General features: G+C 37.9%; 1 protein-coding gene across 1 annotated transcript in view; it reads right to left on the bottom strand.

The window, feature by feature from the left end:
• The window catches only part of rgs12b (regulator of G protein signaling 12b), a 51913-nt gene that overhangs the window by 16309 nt on the left and 14563 nt on the right, over positions 1 to 21041 (bottom strand). Inside the window, 1 exon segment of the mRNA XM_055041102.1 lies at positions 2731 to 2752. Within this exon segment, the coding sequence (XP_054897077.1) occupies positions 2731 to 2752 (22 nt within the window).

Here is a 21041-nt window from a genome sequence, read left to right as displayed (position 1 = left end):
TCCAGCTAGGTAAGTGATCCAAGTGCACGCAGGCCTCGAGATGGTAAATAATTCAGAGTCGAGGGAGGGGACACTAAAGCACAAACACAAACTCAGGTCACAGAAACACACACACTGGAAGCACAGCATTGATGAAGGGCTCGTTAAAGGAAGGCCACTACTGAGACTAATGAAGCCTGAACCCCAATGCTACTACACACACACACACACACACACACACACACACACACACACACACACACACACACACAGGATAAAAAGCTGCCATTTATACTTTTTGATGAATTAAAGAGCCCATACTATGTTTAACCTTCTCAAATGAAACTGTTTAAAAGGATTCACAGCAAAAAACTACAGATATAACTGGAAGAATCTACAATAAAGAATCAAACACTATAATGTGATGTTAACACATCTCTGGCTAGAATACTGAAGGTAAATTCAAGATGGTTTATTCACACATGAACAAACTGGTGACTACAGACCACATTTACCACAATTTGTACCTCACAGTGAAGAACTCGGACGCCCCACGGGGGACTGTCCTCTCTCTTCTCTCTAAAGATGTCACACTTTACAGAACAGATCCATTCTAGGCTTTATTGTGTTGATTCTGCACATATTTAGTGCATTACCGTTGAAGAGCATTAATGACAACTACAGTACCAAGTGGTGTAAAAAACAACAAACTTGATTTTCATCTTATCCACACAGTGCAGACATAAGATGTGTAAGCATGAAAAGCTCACAGCATGATAGGGCGGCACATTTTGAAAGGAAGAAAAACTAGCAATGACTGAATGATGGTGAAAGTCTATAGATTGTATTTCTAAATAAATACACCGAGCACATCATACCTGTGAAGTAGGTAAAACTGAACACAGCAAAAATATTTATTTTTCAATTTTACAAATAGGTCTAATAACTACTTTCTGCTGTTAGTGCATTGACAATGACAGTAGCTTTCATGATGATAATGCAAACTAAAAACTCAGTTTTTCTCAAAATAAATTTAAAGAACGGACCAATTGATGTTAAGGAAAATATTTTTTTTCCATAAATGTTACAATCTTATCTCTCACACACGAGCACAGAATGGTTTTAACTTTGCTCATATGCCACAAAACAGTGATTCACTGGTCTTAGTTAAATAAGATCATAAACTTTTCTACATTAAAACTGAGCGTCAACTACAAACCTTTAAAAACCTTTGGTCTACCACTTCTTACATCTTTTATCTCCCATCTGCCCTCAGTTAAGCCTGATATGTAAATTTCTGGGGTGCTAAAATCCCATCTGAATGTATCCACATGTTAATTCATTGCAACATGCAAGAACTTGGCAAGAAAAACATGTTGTGACACAGCACAGCTTCAGAAATGTTGGCCCTGGATCAAGTAAATCCATTTGTAAAGTGGTAAATTCATACCCAAGTGACATTTGGTTTCCGGCCTTCTATAAATTTGCACCTGAATAAAGATAACATATCTGTATCACCTCAATTTTCTAGGTAGTTTTAAGTGTCAATGCAGAAAGTATTAGGAACACAAATTACATTTGTGTTAGTCTGATTATGATATCTTCCAGGGATGAAAAATCATGAAAAGGTCAACATGTCATTTTTCATGTATAATTGGATTGCATTCTGTAAAATTTTCCAAAGACTTTATTTTTAACTTTTTCCATTAGTTGAGCTTCTGATCTTTATTTAGGCCAGATGACTCGAATTAAATATGACCAATTAAAATCAAAATAACCTCAAGTGACCTCCTCCTGGTGGACATTAATTATAGAACTCCTCTAACCAAATTTTCTTTGGTTTCTCTATGAGCAAAATGTAGTGAAGTACTTTGGATAGTTCAGAGTGAATATAAAACATTCCCCTGGCAAATCCAAATGAATACTGCTGCAAAACGTCCTGTGGCAGATGTCTCCAATTTAAAGTTGGAAATGTTCAATGCAAAACTATTGAAAGTGCAAAGGTTGGAAATAGCTACAGGGTGAAATTGCTATATTACGAGGAACGCAAAAGCACCAGCATCCTTTCAGAGTTCAATTAGACACAACAAATGAGCTAATTTCTGAAATAATCTCACAAATCCAGCATAAAAGTGAAATTTGTCTGTTGCTGGAAAGGAGCAACTAATTTAAGCTCACAGTCAATGTGTTATGTACGTTTTGCTGCATATCTCCACACAGTTAATATGCTGACACATATGAGACTGTGCAGTGATTGCAGCTGGTGAAGAGCAGACAGAGGTGGGGAAGGAGCTGAGCAGGTTGAACCAGATTGTACCCAAAGAAAACAATAAACAAGACTACTGTATGTTTTACCACTGAATTTGACCCAAATGGCATAAACTCACTTGTAGATCTGATTTGAAACCCAGAGAAACAACAGCGAGCACTCATGCCTTTAGTCAGTTTGGAAGAACCAGTATTCAGTACTGAGAGGGAAAAATGGCACCAGGAAGAACAAGGAAGTTCCCAGCACACTAAAAGGACTCAAATAACTTTAGAAACAATAAGAAGTTTAGCAGCAAAATACATAAAAAGACATCTACAGGTAAGATTTATTTCTCTTGGTACAGAAGTGTTTAAGTGGCTGAACATAATACTCTAAAGTTGGTCTTTTATCATAACCCAGTTGTAAGGCCACTGCTGAGATTCAAAATGTAATAAGAAAGCATTCTGGCTGGTGTTAAAAGTTTAAAAGGCTCATGTACTCACCTCCATCAGAGACTGCAGCGGACTGAAAAAAGAAACACAGAGACATGGGTTAGGATTGTTCCTTGGCCCAGAGCTAACACACATTTATCCAGGTTCCCACAGTCTGTGAGGGCCATGAGACAGCTGCCTGGACATGCACTTTCAGCCACATGGAGGCTGTTACAGGCCAGGTCCCGTCATCGTGCACATTTTCACTCCATAACAGGTTGGTGCCCACTCTTATTGTATTCAAGGTGGGTGGAGTCGCCTAAACAGGCTGCGCTTGCTCTGCAGGGAAACTTCCTTGCTGAGGGGGAGGGGCTTACTATGTGTTTTGCTTTGGAAAAGGTAAAAACGGCGCCATGCTCTCGATTTTACAGTAAGGTGAGATGTTTGTCTACATATCTGATGACATCTTATTTTAACTCAAAGGAGCTTATATAGATTGTAATATACTCCAAAACAACATTTAGATTATTTGTATAAAATGGAGCAAGTTTCACTCAAGCAATAACCTAAATGACAATTAGGATGGAAATCATACGACACCACAAGTTGATAGCAGTGGATGGAAGAACCACACCTGATTGCAGGGAAAACAGACAACTGAGCGATAACTACAACAGGCTTAGTTCGATTGTAGTCAGAAATCGAACTAAATAAAAATATATTGGTAAAACATCTTAATATTACAAATATTATAATTATTTATAATATTTATGTATTTCCTGTTCTGTGTTTAATTGATTTCAAAGAAGTCCTTGTATGCAGAACCTAGAGAGTTTGGGCTTAGTAACAACAAAGACTTTTTGAACCTGATTTCATCTTCACTCTATAGAGAAGGAAACAAAAAGCCTGCAGCAGCTACTAGATTCCTAGTTGCAAAGATAAAGGTAAGTTAACATTCAACCAGATGTTAACATTCAGTCTGGTTTGTCTGTTTAACTTCTTATCAGCTGATTAGATTCATCAGAGTACCAGGTGCAGCTTATTCACAGGACAGCCAAAAACAATAAAGTGAGTATTTTTTTTTTTTTTATGTATTCAATTAGATGAAGACAACAGAGAAACTGCAACTTCCTTAAAGTCTTCACAAGAAGAGTCTTAAGAATATACAACTCTAGGAAAAAAATCAGACGACTAATCTTAACATTTAAAAATACATGAGTAAAATAAAGGTAGTTTGATTTAATGAGCTTCCAAGAATATTTCTCCCAAAATCCAAATGTACTATTGACTTTTAGAGCATTTATTTGCAGAAAATGACAAGATGTCAAAAAATATTATTAAACCTCCAATAAAGCAAACACATCAGCATCTTTACAGAACATAAAACAAGTGTTTAAGCTTAGAAGGACTTCAGAAATTAGTATTTGTTGGAATAATCCTGCTCGTCTTTCACACTTGCTCTCTACCGGTCTTTCACATTGCTTTTGAGTTCATCTAACCAATCTTCTTCAAGCATTTAGTGATGGGTGATGGAGACACACTGGAATGCAATGACTGTCACACACATACATCTGCTGATAAGAGGGAAAAAAAATGTTCAGTGGTTTCTTAATTTTTTCCAGAGCTTCTCTTGGAACTTCAAAAAACATTCTTTTTCTAAGCTAATTAAAACGGCTTACAATATCTTCTCTGTAAGCTGTGAGGAAAACATCCTCTATCCCTTCAATAGGACAATAGTGTTCTATCGTATCTGAGGATATATGGATATCTGAGTCCAGTCAAACAATTTGAGACATATCGTATGTTTATTAAATGTTAATTATGCTTGAGACAAGCTGTCAAAATTGTTAAAACACTACAAGAAAAAAAACCTATAACATGTAGTGGAAGTATGCACGCTCGGATCAAAGGTTCTTTGTATTTTTTCAACTTTACATGCGACACATAGCCTGCAGAATTCCCTTGAGTAAAAAAAAGAAAAGTTGCAATAACCTAGATACAAATAGGTGCTCACAAGCTGTTACCTTGTTGAAGCAATTTTGTATGCAAATTTAGCATTCAGTCCTCCTGACTTCACATCAGTCATCAATTATGTCACTCTTATTACCCTATAATAAAAATCAGATGTCCGGGTGGGACAACATCACCAAAAGATGACTCTAAACAAGAGACGTGCAACACTGTGGGCCTGGAGACAATTCTGGCAAGTGTTTGTGTTCTCCATGTGACAACAATCGGCTGTCTTCTCTGAATGTCTGGAATAGGATTACAAGACTGACATATTTTTGTCCAAAGTAAACATCTATGCCTGGCTAAAATTTCCTAAAACCCTGTGGGAGGTGAATGTTTGGGCCACAAGTTGCAGATGTTATATTTGGCACATGAGCAACAATACAAATTATCGAAAGCACACTGTGACCTTTGTGAAAGGTTATGATGAAAGGGATTTGGTGGCTCTTTCACCTAGACTGAAATCTGTTTATTTTCCAGGAGGATATAATAATCTGTTCCAACTGAAAGTTAGCATTGATCCAAAACTTCTGGACTGATGTCCAGAAGGTGTCTGCTAGAAAACCTCATCAGGATTTTATTTTCGGAATAGTGAAAAGCTTGTTAAAATTAGCAAAAAAAATGATTTAATGACTCAAGATGTTTTTGAAAAGGTCAAAACCAAAGTTTAGGACTAATGCTAGTGATGAAAATGTGTGACATTTCATATGGATTTCATTAAAAAAAAAGATTTCTTCACAATTTGACAGATTTGGAGAACATTTGGAAGAGATGGTGAATAAACTTCGACAAGTGAGGATGTACAGCTGGTGGACTCCAAACTGAATCTAAAACCATTCAACTTGGTTTTCTCTTCAGGGTGTTTTTCCACATGTTCCTAATTTAAGAGTCATATTCTGAAATAGGGAAACTAAGTAAACTAATGTAAAAAAATAACAAAAACATTTTTTGCAATCCACAAACCAGTCCACGTCAGTGATGGACAAGTGAGCTGTGCAGGGTGCAACATACCTCTTGTGCCATGGTTACCATGAGACAGAAACACAAACCATGTGCGCAGCATGGATTTGTATCTCAGACGTGCTCAGTTGTGATGATATCATTCAACAGAGACACCTGTAATGAAGCTGGAACAATGAAAACCTATGTGACTCAAACAAAGTAATGGATAAATATATAAAAAGACAGCCGTGAGCAAGACAGGACAGGACAGCTGGGAAGCTGTCCAAGACAGGACTGTCTGCCATTGAGAATATGTGGGCTGATGGAGAAAAACAGACGTAAATAGCAGAAAATACTGAACTAATATCAGCAGGGGAGATGAAAGCATTCCAGCTATCAAGATATTGACTTGTAATGACTTTATTACCCTTCACAGACATTTGGGAGTCTTGTGAACAAAAATATATTTCTGCAATATTTTTCACAGCTAGTCATAAGAAATGCTGCAACTTCATTCCTAGGAAATCATATTTTTCCTCTTTATTTGTTATATTCGATAATAAATAGACTGAACTCAATTCTCAGTCAATTTCACAGCATGCAAGAACCAAACCAAAACTCAAACTGCTTGTATAACTGCCTGTTCAATGGTACAATCAGGTGGAAATCTGAGTTTGCATTCAGCATCAGGACTCCTTAGTTAATGAATACCCATGACTCACCCACGAACAAAGAGCCTCTTGAACTCCAGCAACGAAGCCATGCTATGTCTACACATGACAAAACTTTTTAAAATAAGCAGCTCTGTCAAGGGTGAGCCTTTTTATTCTGCTGTATCTGGCTTTTTCTTTAACGGGCAGTGGAGCAAGCCATGTCATGTGACTTGGCATTATAAAAACAATGACTCTTAATGAATTAGATTATTATTAAAAAGTTATTTTAAGCCGGTACCGGTAATTCCGTGAAACATGTATATTACACAGATTCACAATGAACTGCTGTCGCTGTGTGTTTTTCTTTCTATTCAACTTTCCATTAACAGCCCTTTGTGAACAACCAGCTTTTTCAGAAAACAAAAGCTGACTTATTTTCCTCAAGGAGGGCTTCCAACAAGCCAACAGAGTTCCTCAATACTGCATCAGGCCAAAATGTGGCTTTTCATTGGATGTGAACTACGATCATCCAAATTAATTTATTGAGATTTACATGTAATTGACAAATAGTTAGAATCCAGTAAATATATCACACAAATTCTGCGTCATTCATCACCAGCTGTAGAGCTTTCTTTAAATCCTTTTATACTTTTTCTAACGATTCTTGTTTATTTAGGTTCAGACTGTTTGAATAAAGTGGACAGAAAATTAGTATAAAGCTCAGATTTAAAAATAACAGCAAAATGAGTCTTTAGTTGCCAATGAGCTGTGGTAGGATGTAATCTGAGTATCCCTTTTAATATCATTGTGAATTAAGTTAAATTTTTACTATTTATCAGCTCTCTTCCTGCAATAACTGACTAAAGCAAGTCTTATAATATTTAACCTCTTGGTGCAGCATATGTGCTGCTCTGGCTCATCTACATACTGTCCAGATCTTGTCTTGAGCTACTCTGATTGGCCCAGATGGCACGGTGAGTTTGATCAGCGGGATGAGACGTTTGTGTGTCCTTGCAGGTGAAAAAGATTCGATGTGGCTGAACAGAAAGTCGGTGTGGCTGAACGAACGGTGAGGAACAGCTTAAGAACAGGGACAGAAGTGTGTGAACAGCTCTTTTCACTGATCTAACCACACATTTCTCACATCTCACCAAATATCAGTGGTGAGTGAGTGAGGAGTTCTCTGTGGGCTAAACTACTGAATCATATGCCTGACATCTGGTAAAGTTGTGAATTTTTTGTATGTGGGGTCTGTTTCTATGTGAGCGTATTCATTTTTCAACAGTGATCACTTCCAGACGGACTGTATGTTAGAAAAGTTTGGCCCCAGGTTGAGACCTTAAGTCTGCTCTTCTCGACTTTCTTCACCCAATTCCCTTGCATGGTATTTTTCCTCTTCCCCCTTTTTTTTTTATATGGCCACCCTCCATCTTCAATAATCTCACTTTTTCTTCCTTTTTCCTTCTCACATTACCATAGCTTCCTTCTAACCATTCCTGTGAAACACAGGCTGAAGTGACTGTGTTTCCTCAGTCACTTCAGCCTGTGTTTCCCTCCTCTTTTGGCAGGTCCTGGTCATTCCTGACAACCCAGAGAGAATAACTGGGATTTTCCAGACATTCCCTCTTCAAATGCCTCTCCTCAAGACCTACATTTAAAGTGAGGTATGTAGATGTGTTACAATACCAATAGAAATGCATCTCTTTCTAGCACATCTGTGCTAAAACAAAAAAAAAAACAATATATCAGCTGATATGAGCATTTCAGTAAGTCCAGAATACTACTTAAAATGAAGATCAGTTACAGTCTTAAAGCCAAGTTGTTGACTTTCCACAGATACCAGATGGCACTTGTTTGTTCATACGCTCAAGGCGTTGTCAGTAGAGTCTGATTGAGGTTGAAAATCTACAAAGAACTCTTTGCTAATGAGATGAAAGTTTTCTTGGTACAAACTCAGAATGTGTCTGGAAACAAATTTGGTGGATTCAAACGTGGCTGTAGTGACCGATGTCTTCACAGAATACGATAACGCTTCATTTGTTCCTCAGTGAGGAGATTCAAATTGCTGCAGAAGCAAATTGTTGTGAAATAAAGTTAACCGGAGTTACTATAAAATGCAACTGACAGATAAATCTCCAAATTTATGAGAGGGAAGGGGGAGTAATTTTCCCTCTAATCTTTATAACTGATAGACTGGTTGCAGTGACGTGTTCAAGGGCAGTTTGATCATGAAAAGTAAAATAGGTACATCCAAAGTAAAATAGATGCTAAAATGATGAGAGCTCTACTTAATTTTTCATAAATTAGCTTTTTAATTGATAATATCAACAGTTGTACTGTCAAAGCCACTGAATTAACACAATGTCTGTTGAAATGCATGGCAGAAGTGTGGGTTAAGGCATTGCAGTACTGGGCATCACCTGTGGTGATGCTGTGTCACCACAGCAATGTGCGTTGAAATGAACAATATACTTGTTTATTTACACATATTCTTCACTTGTTGATATTCAAGTTGCTTCTGGTGAGATCAAATTTGGATAATTATTTCTTTATTAAACCTAAATTATGCTAGAAAATATAATAAATAATATTAATAATGAAACATCAAGAAAGGGTTGATGACCTATAAATAAACAAAAACCATTATGCTTTATAGTTCAGAGTTGTAATACAGAATCTTTAGTCATGATCTTCATTGGCTGTTAGTTTTAGTTTCCACCTGATCTGGGTAAATACTAAGAGAAGAAACCAAGAGAGCTAGATACTGCAGAAAATATCATGACTGCTTTTAAATTTCAACAAAACCCTGAGACCCTGAGTTATAATGTTAAGTTCACATAAAAAAAAATAAAAAGAATTAAAACACTAAATCTATGTGCCTGGTCACACTATTTATCTGTCACCCACTGTAGTTCATGTGCCCTGAAAGAAAAGGTCCTGTTTTTCTTTTTACGAACTAAATCTTAATTGATTACATGTTCCTTTTGTTTCCAATTTTATGACTAGTCATAAAATGATCCCATTAAGCTGCAAGCTCGGCCTGTTCAACTCAGGTTTGGTGCTGAAATTTGCAGCGTGTGGTTGATCCCTGTGTGTAAAGCCCCTTCATTTGTTGTTATGCAGCTTAAACTCCAGATTTAGAAAACATCAGTACATCTCACATTCGTTACTCGGACAGCTACCATAAAATTAATAGTTTAAATCCATTGTTAAACAATCTTGAGTTTCCAGAACATGCCTCGTTTTGGTGGATGATGGAAAAGGACAGTCTGAATTGGGGGATCAGACAATGAGGGAGTATGTGACAAAGAAAACAGAAATGTCTATCAGTGGTGGAAACTGCGATGGATAAAACAACTTATACACTCCCCCACACAAAGACAACACTGTTTGCACCACAGGAACTTATTCCTGGCTCCAACACTTCTCTGAACTGCCACATTTGGCAAGGCATTAGCTTTTCCCAGATTGAACTACTCCAGTGAAAGATGATTAAAAAATGAAAGAGCATCACCATATCTTAAAAGTCGGTAAACAGTGGCATCACTGCAAGGAGGCCACACCTATAACCCAACAAATAGCTTGCATACACAGTCCCTAAAAGGTAACACACTGATTCCACAAACACACTTCCAGCAGAGGAGGAAGCAGGAGGACCAACGGTCTGAGTGAGTGTGTGCCTGTGTGTTTACTTTTAAATATGAGGTGGAATAGTGGCTGCCATTGAGAAGGCTGGAGTCATCCTGCCAAGACAGGCAACGGTGGAGCTGCTCGACACGGAAACGGTGGCATGGAAAAGAGGATTTGGTTCTGATGATCAAAAGTGTGACGAATGAGGTGGCTCAGGTGTTTTTACATGAAACGTGCCAGACAAGAAGAGCAGTAGAAACATCAATAGTTCCTAAACGGTGACATTCTCTATGAAAGACTGGGATGAGCCCAGAAATCCCCGCAGCGCACTCAGGAATCGATACCTACCCCCATTGACAGGGAAGAATTCAGATAATGGTTTTTCCCTACAACAGAGACACACAGGAGATGTGACTCAGAGTCTGAGCCAGTGAGAGATGTAAACACAAATGTAAACACAAAGCAAAATCTGATCAAGCACATCTGCCTGAATGGCTTACAGCTGAAGGACGACGTCCTGGAGGAGAGGAAATGTATTAAAAATGAGTCACTCAAACCACCTTTCCATTGTCTTAAAGCTGTTTGCTCCGCAGGGTTAAACATACATATAAAAGAGAAGCCTTTGCAGGAAGGAAAAAATAAGCGCCCACTTTCTTTGCCTTAGTTTCTCTTCTCAATTTCTCTGTTGCAGAAAACATCTGGCTTGAAGAGAAAGACAAAAAGTCCCTGGAGCTAAGTTGTGTTTTCCTCTTTTATAGTCTCATTTTACCTTTGAAATTAATCTCTTGCACCACCGAACACCACTGCATCAATTTTCTCAAAAAACAGTAGAAAAACCTCTGTTCATTTCCACCCAAAGAATCCATTGCTGGTTTTTTTTTTCCTTTATTTCCCTCTCTTCAGGATGAAGTCAGTGGAATTCCCTTTCTCTGCATGTCCTACACTTTGCAGAAGTAAATAGTTCCCAGTTTAGTGCATTGCTCCCCTTCTTTCTCATGCAAGAGAGTAACACTGGCATGTAGAGAGTGACATTTTTGTTGTTTCCCATTAACTATACACAAAACAGACTGAACTCTACTATAGCAAAGAAGCAAAGTTTTAGTTGAGATTTACTTGTCTACTTGACGCAACACTGACAAAAAAGGATAACAAGCTAAGCACTTTCTCACGCTCTGGATTTGTATGTGAAGTACTTACTGTATTAAAGTTCCAGACGCGCTTGAAGGAGAGCCTCTTCCTCAGGCTCATCCTGCTCTCCTCTCAAAGAGGAGGAAACCCACCAACTGTTCAGTTTACATATCTGAGCCACACTTGCACAGACGAAGCGTCTTCAGGAGGAATCTACAACAGGAAGCCCGGACAGACGACCGGCATGGATGGAGACATGCCTTAGTGCCACTGTGCCCTCAGAACTGCTCAACTAATCAGAAGAAGCTGTTTAAAATAAACGGCCTGTAACTCACTGATGTTTAATTTTTCTAATTAGATCAGTTGTTTCCATCGGTTTCACTCACACACACTGAGCTGACAAGTTCCATTCTCTGGTAGATGCACACACACACACACACACACGAAGGACTCAGTTTCCATAGTGAAACGCCCCCATCGGGCACAAGAAGGGGAGGGAACAAAGGTCAGCCTGCCAATCACACGGCAGCATGGTTTTTCCTTCTCCACCCTTCCCTTATTCCTTCCATTTCAAATCACAGGAAAATGTCTTCAGGTAAGATCCTTTTCAACTATGGGCAGATTTTTTTTTTTGTGAAATAAAAAAATAGAAATATGACTCATTTCTGAGAAAATCATCAGAAGACGATGAGACGAGAGGACAGCTTGACGGAAATTAATTCAGGAGGTTTTGCTAAAGGTCAACCAAAGCAAACAAAGGCACTTCACAGGACACCACACCACACTTCAGAACATGCACACAAAGACTGAAGTGGTGGATACAGCCTCAGGTTCATGTCTAGCCCCTACAAATTTCTATGTAAAAAGGAAGACTAATTTAGAAAAATTTGAAAAAAAAAAAAAAGGTTTTTGTTTTTTCACATAAAAAGCACAAATGTTGTCTTGAGAACATTTCCAAGTAATATAATGGTAATGATAATGCAAGTGTATCTTCTCAAAGACCAATACATTTTAATTTCCAATTTCTAAAGAACATTTAACACTGGAACTTGAATACATTTTAAATATATAAATAAATATAAAAATACACATGGATCAACAAATAAAATGGATTCGGAAGTTTCTGTAAACAAAGTGACCCTCAAAAAGGGGGCAAGTTGAGACTGAAGGACCAGACTGAAGCCTTTTGTCATCCAGGCTTTGGTAGAAAACGAGAGACGAGAAAATCAAACAATCATGCACATGGAGATGATCAAACTTGTTGTCATTTATAAATTGATTTTTTGTTTATTGCAACAGGCTTATTACAAGGTGTTACCAATAAAAACCTAGACAAGCCAAGTGGCTTGTTTGCAGAGACCCCATAGATCAGGTAAGAAAATCTGTCAATCATTTCATTGCTTTTTGGTTTTGTAGATGAACAACATGTGAAACTTCCTGCTGTGAAACATTAGGATGACACCATTCTGCTAGCGTGATGCTTTTCTTCAGCAGAGGCAGGGAGTCGATTAAAGAAAAACCCATAAAGGACAGAAAAATAAAATCACATTTCAGTAGCAACATTTTTTCAGTTTTGTGAATCTGTCATTTTTTTTCCCCTTGCGATGATTTCAACTGTGCTGAAGTTGCAAGTAGACAAGTGAAAATTTTCGGTTTTATTATGTATTGAATCACACGATTCCTTTGAAGTTTCTGGTGAAATCTTATTTTCTGGGAAATGTACCCACATGCCAAGTACTAGAGCCTGCATTCAGGTTCACTCTCTCAGCAGAGCAGAGAGGCCTTTAAATGGTATATGTCACAAAGTTCAGATCTGGTGTCGTGAATGAAAAAAAAACTTAAATACGATCTCATTAACAATTTATCCTAATAATTTCAGTAACTTTAAGGACAAATTGCAGAAATGAGCTGATATTTTTTTGCCTTTTTCTTTTTATCACCAAAAACCCCATCAGAGCTCGAGGTACTTCAAATGCTGTGCCATATTGTAGCTAAAGTTAATGCTAGCCTTTCAAGTCCCCCGTATCGTAGCAACATCAGGGATGGTTCCAGCACTCGGCACCCCTCCGACAACCAATATGCACACACACAAAAACTAAGGCGAAAGCAACTGCCAAAGCAATAATTAGCAGGAGCTGCTGTTCTTAAAGGGAAAGTCCAGTGGAGCCTTGATACTCAGTACGTCAGAGCTGGTTCAGCTCAGCCTGCACACCCGAAATCACCACAGGAGCTGGGAAAACCACACAGCTGAAATTTGTTCAGAAAACTGATTGCTCACACCTCTTGGTGTGTGAGCAATGGATTTAGGAGAACCGTGATGAGTACTGTAATTACATGAGCTCAAACTAACCCCAACACACATTTGTCAGCGCAGGAAAACATAAGAAAGGGTACAATGTCACAAAACATAGGCTTGTGAACAGGGTTAGCTGAAATGATGGTATGTAAAGGGGATGAGAGACAAGCAAAGAGTACAGTTCATCTAATGTCATTAAACCAAAGAGGTCTTAATGTTGTGTGAATATCTACTATATCATGGACTACACGCAAATCAGTTCAACACAAAAAAGTAAACACTTATAAAATAAATAAAACCGAACACTGCCCCCTGCTGCTGCAACTAAAGTGCAGCATCGGCTGGAGAAGAGCATGGGGGGTTAAACCACTGTCCTCTAGGGCCAATGATTACCTGCTTTAACGGACCTGAATCAAATGATTGGGTCATTAAAGTGCATCCACAAAACCTCAAGACATGCTGAGGAGGAAACTCAAGCATTTCATTCAGGTAGGTGGAGGCAATGACATCAAAAATGTTGTTCGACATTAGTGCTTGTGGATCAGAGTTTAAAACCCTGTAATCGAAGAATAAAAGCTAAAGTTGATATTTAGAAGGTTTTTAGGTTATTATACATTTTTTTAATTGCAATAAAAAAATGTAGAATCAGAGCTGCTAAAGGATAGTTTTTTCAATCAGATGCAGAACATTTTAACAGATAGAAAAAAGACCAGGGGAATAAAGTTTTCAGTTTTATTGAGATAATAATCCAAATGGACTGAAAGAATTAGTGTGAGATGTATTTGGGCTATTTCTGCTCATAAAGGCTTCAAAGTACAAAACAAAATAAAATAAATTTACATACAGGACTTCTTTCAATGTTTTTCAGGTATTTATTAAGACCGACCACCATAGGCTGTGTCACGTTTACATACTAACATGAATGAATAATGTACTGCATCTTCAAAGTAAAATAAAGCACAGTAAAATAAGATAAATACAACTGAAAACTGTATTTATAAGACTGAGGTGGTTTATCTTTTTTAATAATGTATAACTGTTAACAATATTGTAGTTGCAGTTCCTGTTTTTCAGTAACTCTTAGTTTATCTTTAGACTGTAGATTAACTAAATTTGTTGGAAGAATCTGGTTTGAGTACAGCTTCCACATTGTTCTTTGAATGTAATAAGATCAGGTCTATGCATGCATGAACAGAAGAAACATGGATGTTAGACGCAAAGCACTGATACCTGTGCTATTCCTTCACAATGTTAGCTTCCATCACCTATGAAATGGAAAATTATCACCGAAGCCACTACATAGTTTTCTCTCATTGTTTTGGCTAATGCACTCAGCTACTGTTCCCATACTGTTTGCAAAAATAATTGGGTGTTTCTTTTTATGTTTTTTTTTTTTTTTATGTTTTCAGACATTAAAAAACACTGATTATGTGTGACTAAATGTAGAGCTTGATAACGTTATCAGTTTGAAAGTGGAACATCTAATAATCAAATTCCAGAATTTTATATTACAACACATAGTTTCAAAGATTAAATTACATTTTCTCCACTCAAATCCATAATACTTTTGACGGCTATTTACATATTAAATTCAACCTAATGATAGTGCCAGAAACTATGTAGTAATAAACAAAATATAGAATGAAAAACTTCTTAGCCATACCCATGTTATACATACAAACAATAAATTCAGTAAATTCATTAACATTTAATTTATAAGTATATTATTTTCAGTTCACTAAGCTTCTAAACTGCTTGCAGAAAAGTATTCAAAGGCTAATTTCCCAGACTAATGATTTTACGAGTGTCTGCTGTGAAGCACAGACACGTGCTTCACAGCTATAAAATCTAATTAAAATATACATGACTACAAAAACCAATAAAAAAATAAAAATACGTGGGGTGTTTCGCCAGCAGTGGCTTATTAAAGGTTCTGCCAAAGGAAAAACAATTACAGTACATGTAACAACTATTATGCATAATGTCTGCATGCTTTGCTTGGCAAAAAGAAAAGAGAAGCTGTGCACAGCTGGGTAGTAGTTATTTTTGATGCCCAATTACCTCTGTATGCAATCCTTTTTGCATACAAATCTCTTTTCTGTAACAGGGAATTTTTAGCTCCATGAAGAAAATACACTTTAAAAATTTGTTGTTCCATAATGCTGTACATTGTGATCATAGACTGGTTCAAATACTTTTCATTCACAGTCACACTTTGAGAAAGGCAGTAATCCACTTTAATGGCATCTCTAGACAGAATCTTATGTACGAAATTATGGAACAAAACATTTTCAAATAGTAGCACAATCTCACTCTGGGAATTTCTTTAATCTTCCCTGCCAACATTGCCACAGTGGTGCCAAGAAAAACTTGTCACACTTGTGATTGTATGCAAATGGTTTTAATTGCTGCTCTGACTACACATGTGGGCACGTTTGGACAGGAGCCTTTTTTTCTTTGTAGACATTTTCCAACTTCTAGAGATCAACATATCTGACTTACTTCAATGGTATGTTCTTTTGCCTTTCTCATTTTGAAGAGTGACTAAGAGTACATGATTTTAACAACTCAAGAAATTTAAACTTCCTCAACAACGATCAACAAATTAGAACTGACAAAAAATGCTTCAGTTATATTTATTCTATAGTGATTGGGAGGCAATAGGTGAGGCACTGATGATTTAGATAAAATAACCAACTCTGTTGCTTTTTACGGAGTTGGTTTTAAACTGAACATAGCTACTCTCATTTAGGTTTGAATGGTTTTAAAAGTGATAGAAGATAACAGTTCAGTTTTAACAAGTTTACTCATTTGTGACATTATGAGAATCAGAATTAACACTGGAAGAATGGTGATAAAACCGCTGACCTTGCAACTGCTGGATCTGAATTGAGTCAACTCTAACCCAAATAAATTCAAAGAATAACTCTTTAAAGTAATGATGACTCATGCCAAGTACACACACCACACTAGGACATGGGATCTAAAATCAACAGAATGAGACCGATAAAATGTTTTCTCTGGACAAGTAAAACATACTGACTCATACGTTTTCTCAATTCTGATGTGGTGATACCTTTAACCTGGAATTAATAAGAAGTTTTAACAAAAATTTTTGTGTTTATTTTACATCAGAAGTATGCAAAATGTGACTCTTGGCCTCATGGGGTGTTTTACGTACAGCAGCGACACTGATCCTGGTCCATCATCTGATTTTCCCTCCCTAATGCGCTCTGCTCCGGGGGGATATCACGAGGAACAACACACACGAATCTCTTTAGTGAGAATAAACAATCACACACACAGAAATAAACTTGTGTGCAGTTCTTATCTTTAGGTGCCTGAATGTGTTTTTATTTATAATTTTAGGGTATGAATGAGTTTTTTGTGCCCTTGTGGTTGTGTGTGTGCGTGGGTGTGTGTGTGTGTGTGCGCGTGTGTGTGTGTGCGTGCGTGCGTGTGTGTGTGTTGGGTCAAGGGGCTGGGAGAATGCTCTTTTCTCACTGATGAGTTCAGTTAAATAATGTCCTGAGTTGATCACCACCACAATGTTAAAACTTCTTTACCCTCCACAAACAACTGCCCATTCATCCACCACTACTAAGAACAAATCACTCGTCAATTCTTTCACATTACATATTAATCAGTCAATCCAAGGATTTGGAATCAATAACAATTGCTGCATTTTACCCAGTTTACTAGCACAATGTGTATAAAAGCCTTAAGCATACACACAGAGACACAAATACATTCACACAGCCAAATCAATTAGCTTTTATGATGAAGTGATCAAATGGAGGAATCAACAAGTGTCCCTTTAAGTCCAAAGAGTCAGAAAGGCCCTAATGATTGGCTCAAACAAGTCATGTGATCTGTCATTCCTGAGATGGGCCTCTCAACTACAGTTTTAGTTCATTTTAAACTAAAATAATCCAGGTCAACAAATATCAGAAAATAGTTTTTCTGTTATTTTTTTCTAACATAAAAGGTCTTGAACTCAAACTATTAAAAACACATCGATATCTTGAGATGAACTTAGATCATTTGCTGTGATTGGACATGGTAAGGATTGTGTCACACAGCTTGAATCCTACATATATATATGTACATATATATTTAGAGAGAGAGAGACAGACATGGACAAAGAAATTCATTACAAACTGTTTCAATCAAACATACAGAGACACAAACATTGAACTCATTTACTCACTGGATCTGCAGGCATTTCAGTAAAAGTTTGCTGCTCCATGAAGACGTGTAATCCTCAGCACAGTATGTGAGAGATCTTTTAAGTGAACATTGTCGTTAGCTGTCTAATATGTGTGTATGAGAGAGGAGAGACTAAGTGCTGGTTTTCAAATGTCCAAACGGCTACAGAATGTCGCTGTCACCAGATTCCCCCTTTCCTCCTGTGCACTCTCTCTCTCTCTCATCCCTTCCTCTCCTCCTCCTCTTCCCTCTCTATCGTCTCCCCTTCCCTACCTCAATCCACCCCCACGCTCCCCTTACTCCCTCCTTCGCCTTTGCCGCTGCACCCACCCTCACATAATTTCTATTCCTCCCACACTGCTGCCGGCTGACACACACACACGCACACACACACGCACTCAAGACAAACGTGTAGGCACTCCTGCAAAACCCCTCTTCATTCGGCAACACACACCCACACAAAATTAGCGCAAAGTTGAATGCGCTACCCTCAGCACTCTTCAGTTATCGGCTCAGTATGCCCCACACATGTCTGGAGAATAAACGGACAGTTTTGATGTCTAGGAGGCGGAGGGGGGTCAAAAAAAGCAAACAGACAAAGAGGAGGAGGGGGGATTGAGTGAACGGCGCAATGTTTCATTCTGAAAGACAGAGACTGACAGCTAAGACAGCTACCTGCAGAAAGCGCTACGTGTTAAAAAGTGGCTGCATTCCTCAACATGCCTTGACACACAGTGGAGGTACTCACCCCAACACTTTCTACCACACACACACCCCTGCTGTCTGCCCTTAACCTGGCCCAGGGGTGATGACAGCGAATGTAGCACCACTCAATGACACCGACTGCTGATAAATAACCAGCAGTCAAGAGGCGTTTACTGGCAATCAACAGGGACAGAATGTGTTTTCACAGTATTATAAACATAAACAACCTACAGGTGAAAACAGATGTTCACATATTTTGACTGAAAAAGACAGTTTTTTTTTCTCTCTTTCTCACGTTAATCAAGCTAAATGTTACCTGTTTTAGGTCGATTAGTATTATCAAACATATTTCTATCTATCTAATAATTGCCAGGTAACTCCATTTCACCAGACATGTAATGCTGTCTAACTTTTTCAGAAAGCACATGATGGAAAAACAAATCTTCCTACTTCTACGCAAACAGCCACTTGTGAATGCAGGATATTCTAAAAGATACAGGAAGTTTCTGCGCAGCACAGAACAATGTTTTAGTCCCCAGAAATGCTAAATGCATTAATCATTCAATTTGAGTTTGTTTGAACAGTAACCAGCCCCACTATAACCCAATTGTGTGGCTTATTATTCATACAAATAACATGCATGACTTTCTTACAAGTTATATTTGCGCATTTGACCTCTGAGTGATTAGTATTGCTTAATGTTATTTGCCAGTCTTCCTTGTGTGAAAACTTAACACACGTGGGACCAATTCAGCACAAGTTTTATATCAAGCACATGAACATTTTTTGTTGTTTTTGTTATTTGTCATGTTGCCCTTTGAAAAAGTTAATTTAATTAGCTGCCTGAAAGGGGATGGATATGTTGTATTGGTGAGGCGCAATATTTGCACTCTAATGTATTTATCCTTTACTTTCTTTTTCATCCCAATGAAATAACTCAAAGTCTGTTAAAAAAAATCTGACAAAATTAATACAGAATGAAGTTTTCAAGTGATGTTTTCATAAACTTGGGGAAGGTAAAAGCCACCCAAACCAACATTGCTGTACATAAAAAAAATTATTGCTACCTAAACCTAATAACTGGTTATGTCAAACCTGGTGGCCACCCTCTTCTTTGCAAGTTAAGTCAATCAAATTAAATGCTTTGGGAGATATGAACAACCTGTTCAAAGTCTTGCTGCAGCATTTTGTTTCAATAAAGTCTGGACTGTGGCTTGGCAACTCTCTTTTTTGGGGGGGTTTGGCTTTGGTGTGTTGATGTTTAGGAAGTTGGCCTTGACAGTGTACTTACGTTGAACAGTAAAATTAAGGCACAGTTAAGTCTGAAGTAAAAACAGAATGAAATAATTAAATATAACATGAAAAAAATCAAACATAACAGAAACACACTAGAATATTTACACATTCGACAATGTAACAGATTGCACATATTTTGCCTTATTAGCTCATCAGTTCACAGAATAATTTCCCCAAAGTCACCCATGACATTAATGACAATCTAGAATGTTTTTTCAATACTGGTGCCGATACCGATATTATCGGATTGATGCAGCTCTATTTGTTACCCTTTCCAAATAGAGGTCAGTGACTTTGTATCTGATCTGTTCTTGTATTTCTTTAGCACGTGATGTGTGGCTTGTTGACGTATTTTATCCTGTTTTATGTTGTCAGACAGTTCCTAATAAAATAATTTCACCATCACATCTGAAAGCTTCTAAATGTGTGCATACAGTTAGGGCCAGAAATATTTGGACAGTAACACAATATTTGTGAGTTGGGCTCTGCATGCCACCGCATTGAATTTGAAATGAAACCTCTACAACAGAATTCAAGTGCAGATTGTAACGTTTAATTTAAAGGGTTGAACAAAATATGTGATAGAAAATGTAGGAATTGTACACATTTGTTTACAAACACTCCACATTTTAGGAGCTTAAAAGTAATTGGACATATAAACATAACCCAAACAAAAAGTTTTTTCTCAATATTTTGTTGCGAATCCTTTGGAGGCAATCACTGCCTTAAGTCTGGAACCCATGGACATCACCAAACGCTGGGTTTCCTCCTTCTTAATGCTTTGCCAGCCCTTTACAGCCGCAGCCTTCAGGTCTTGCTTGTTAGTGGGTCTTTCCGTCTGAAGTCTGGATTTGAGCAAGTGCATGCTCAATTGGGTTAAGATCTGGTGATTGACTTGGCCATTGCAGAATATTCCACCTTTTTGCTCTCATGAACTCCTGGGTAGCTTTGGCTGTATGCTTGGGGTCATTATCCATCTGTACTGTGAAGCGCCGTCCGATCAACTTTGCAGCATTTGGCTGAATCTGGGCTGACAGTATATCCCGGTACACTTCAGAATTCATCCGGCTACTCTTGTCTGCTGTTATGTCATCAATAAACACAAGTGACCCAGTGCCATTGAAAGCCATGCATGCCCATGCCATCACGTTGCCTCCCCATGTTTTACAGAGGATGTGGTGTGCCTTGGATCATGTGCCATTCCCTTTCTTCTCCAAACTTTTTTCTTCCCATCATTCTGGTACAGGTTGATCTTTGTCTCATCTGTCCATAGAATACTTTTCCAGAACTGGGCTGGCTTCTTGAGGTGTTTTTGGGCAAATTTAACTCTGGCCTGTCTACTTTTGGAATTGATGAATGGTTTGCATCTACATGTGAACCCTTTGTATTTGCTTTCATGGAGTCTTCTCTTTACTGTTGACTTAGAGACAGATACACCTACTTCTCTGAGAGTGTTCTGGACCTCAGTTGATGTTGTGAACGGGTTCTTCTTCACCAAAGAAAGTATGCGGCGA

The sequence above is a fragment of the Poeciliopsis prolifica genome, unplaced genomic scaffold, assembly GCF_027474105.1.
Source record: "Poeciliopsis prolifica strain line A6 unplaced genomic scaffold, Auburn_PproV2 SCAFFOLD016, whole genome shotgun sequence".
Taxonomy (NCBI): domain Eukaryota; kingdom Metazoa; phylum Chordata; class Actinopteri; order Cyprinodontiformes; family Poeciliidae; genus Poeciliopsis; species Poeciliopsis prolifica.
This window is presented reverse-complemented; position numbering and strand designations above follow the sequence as displayed.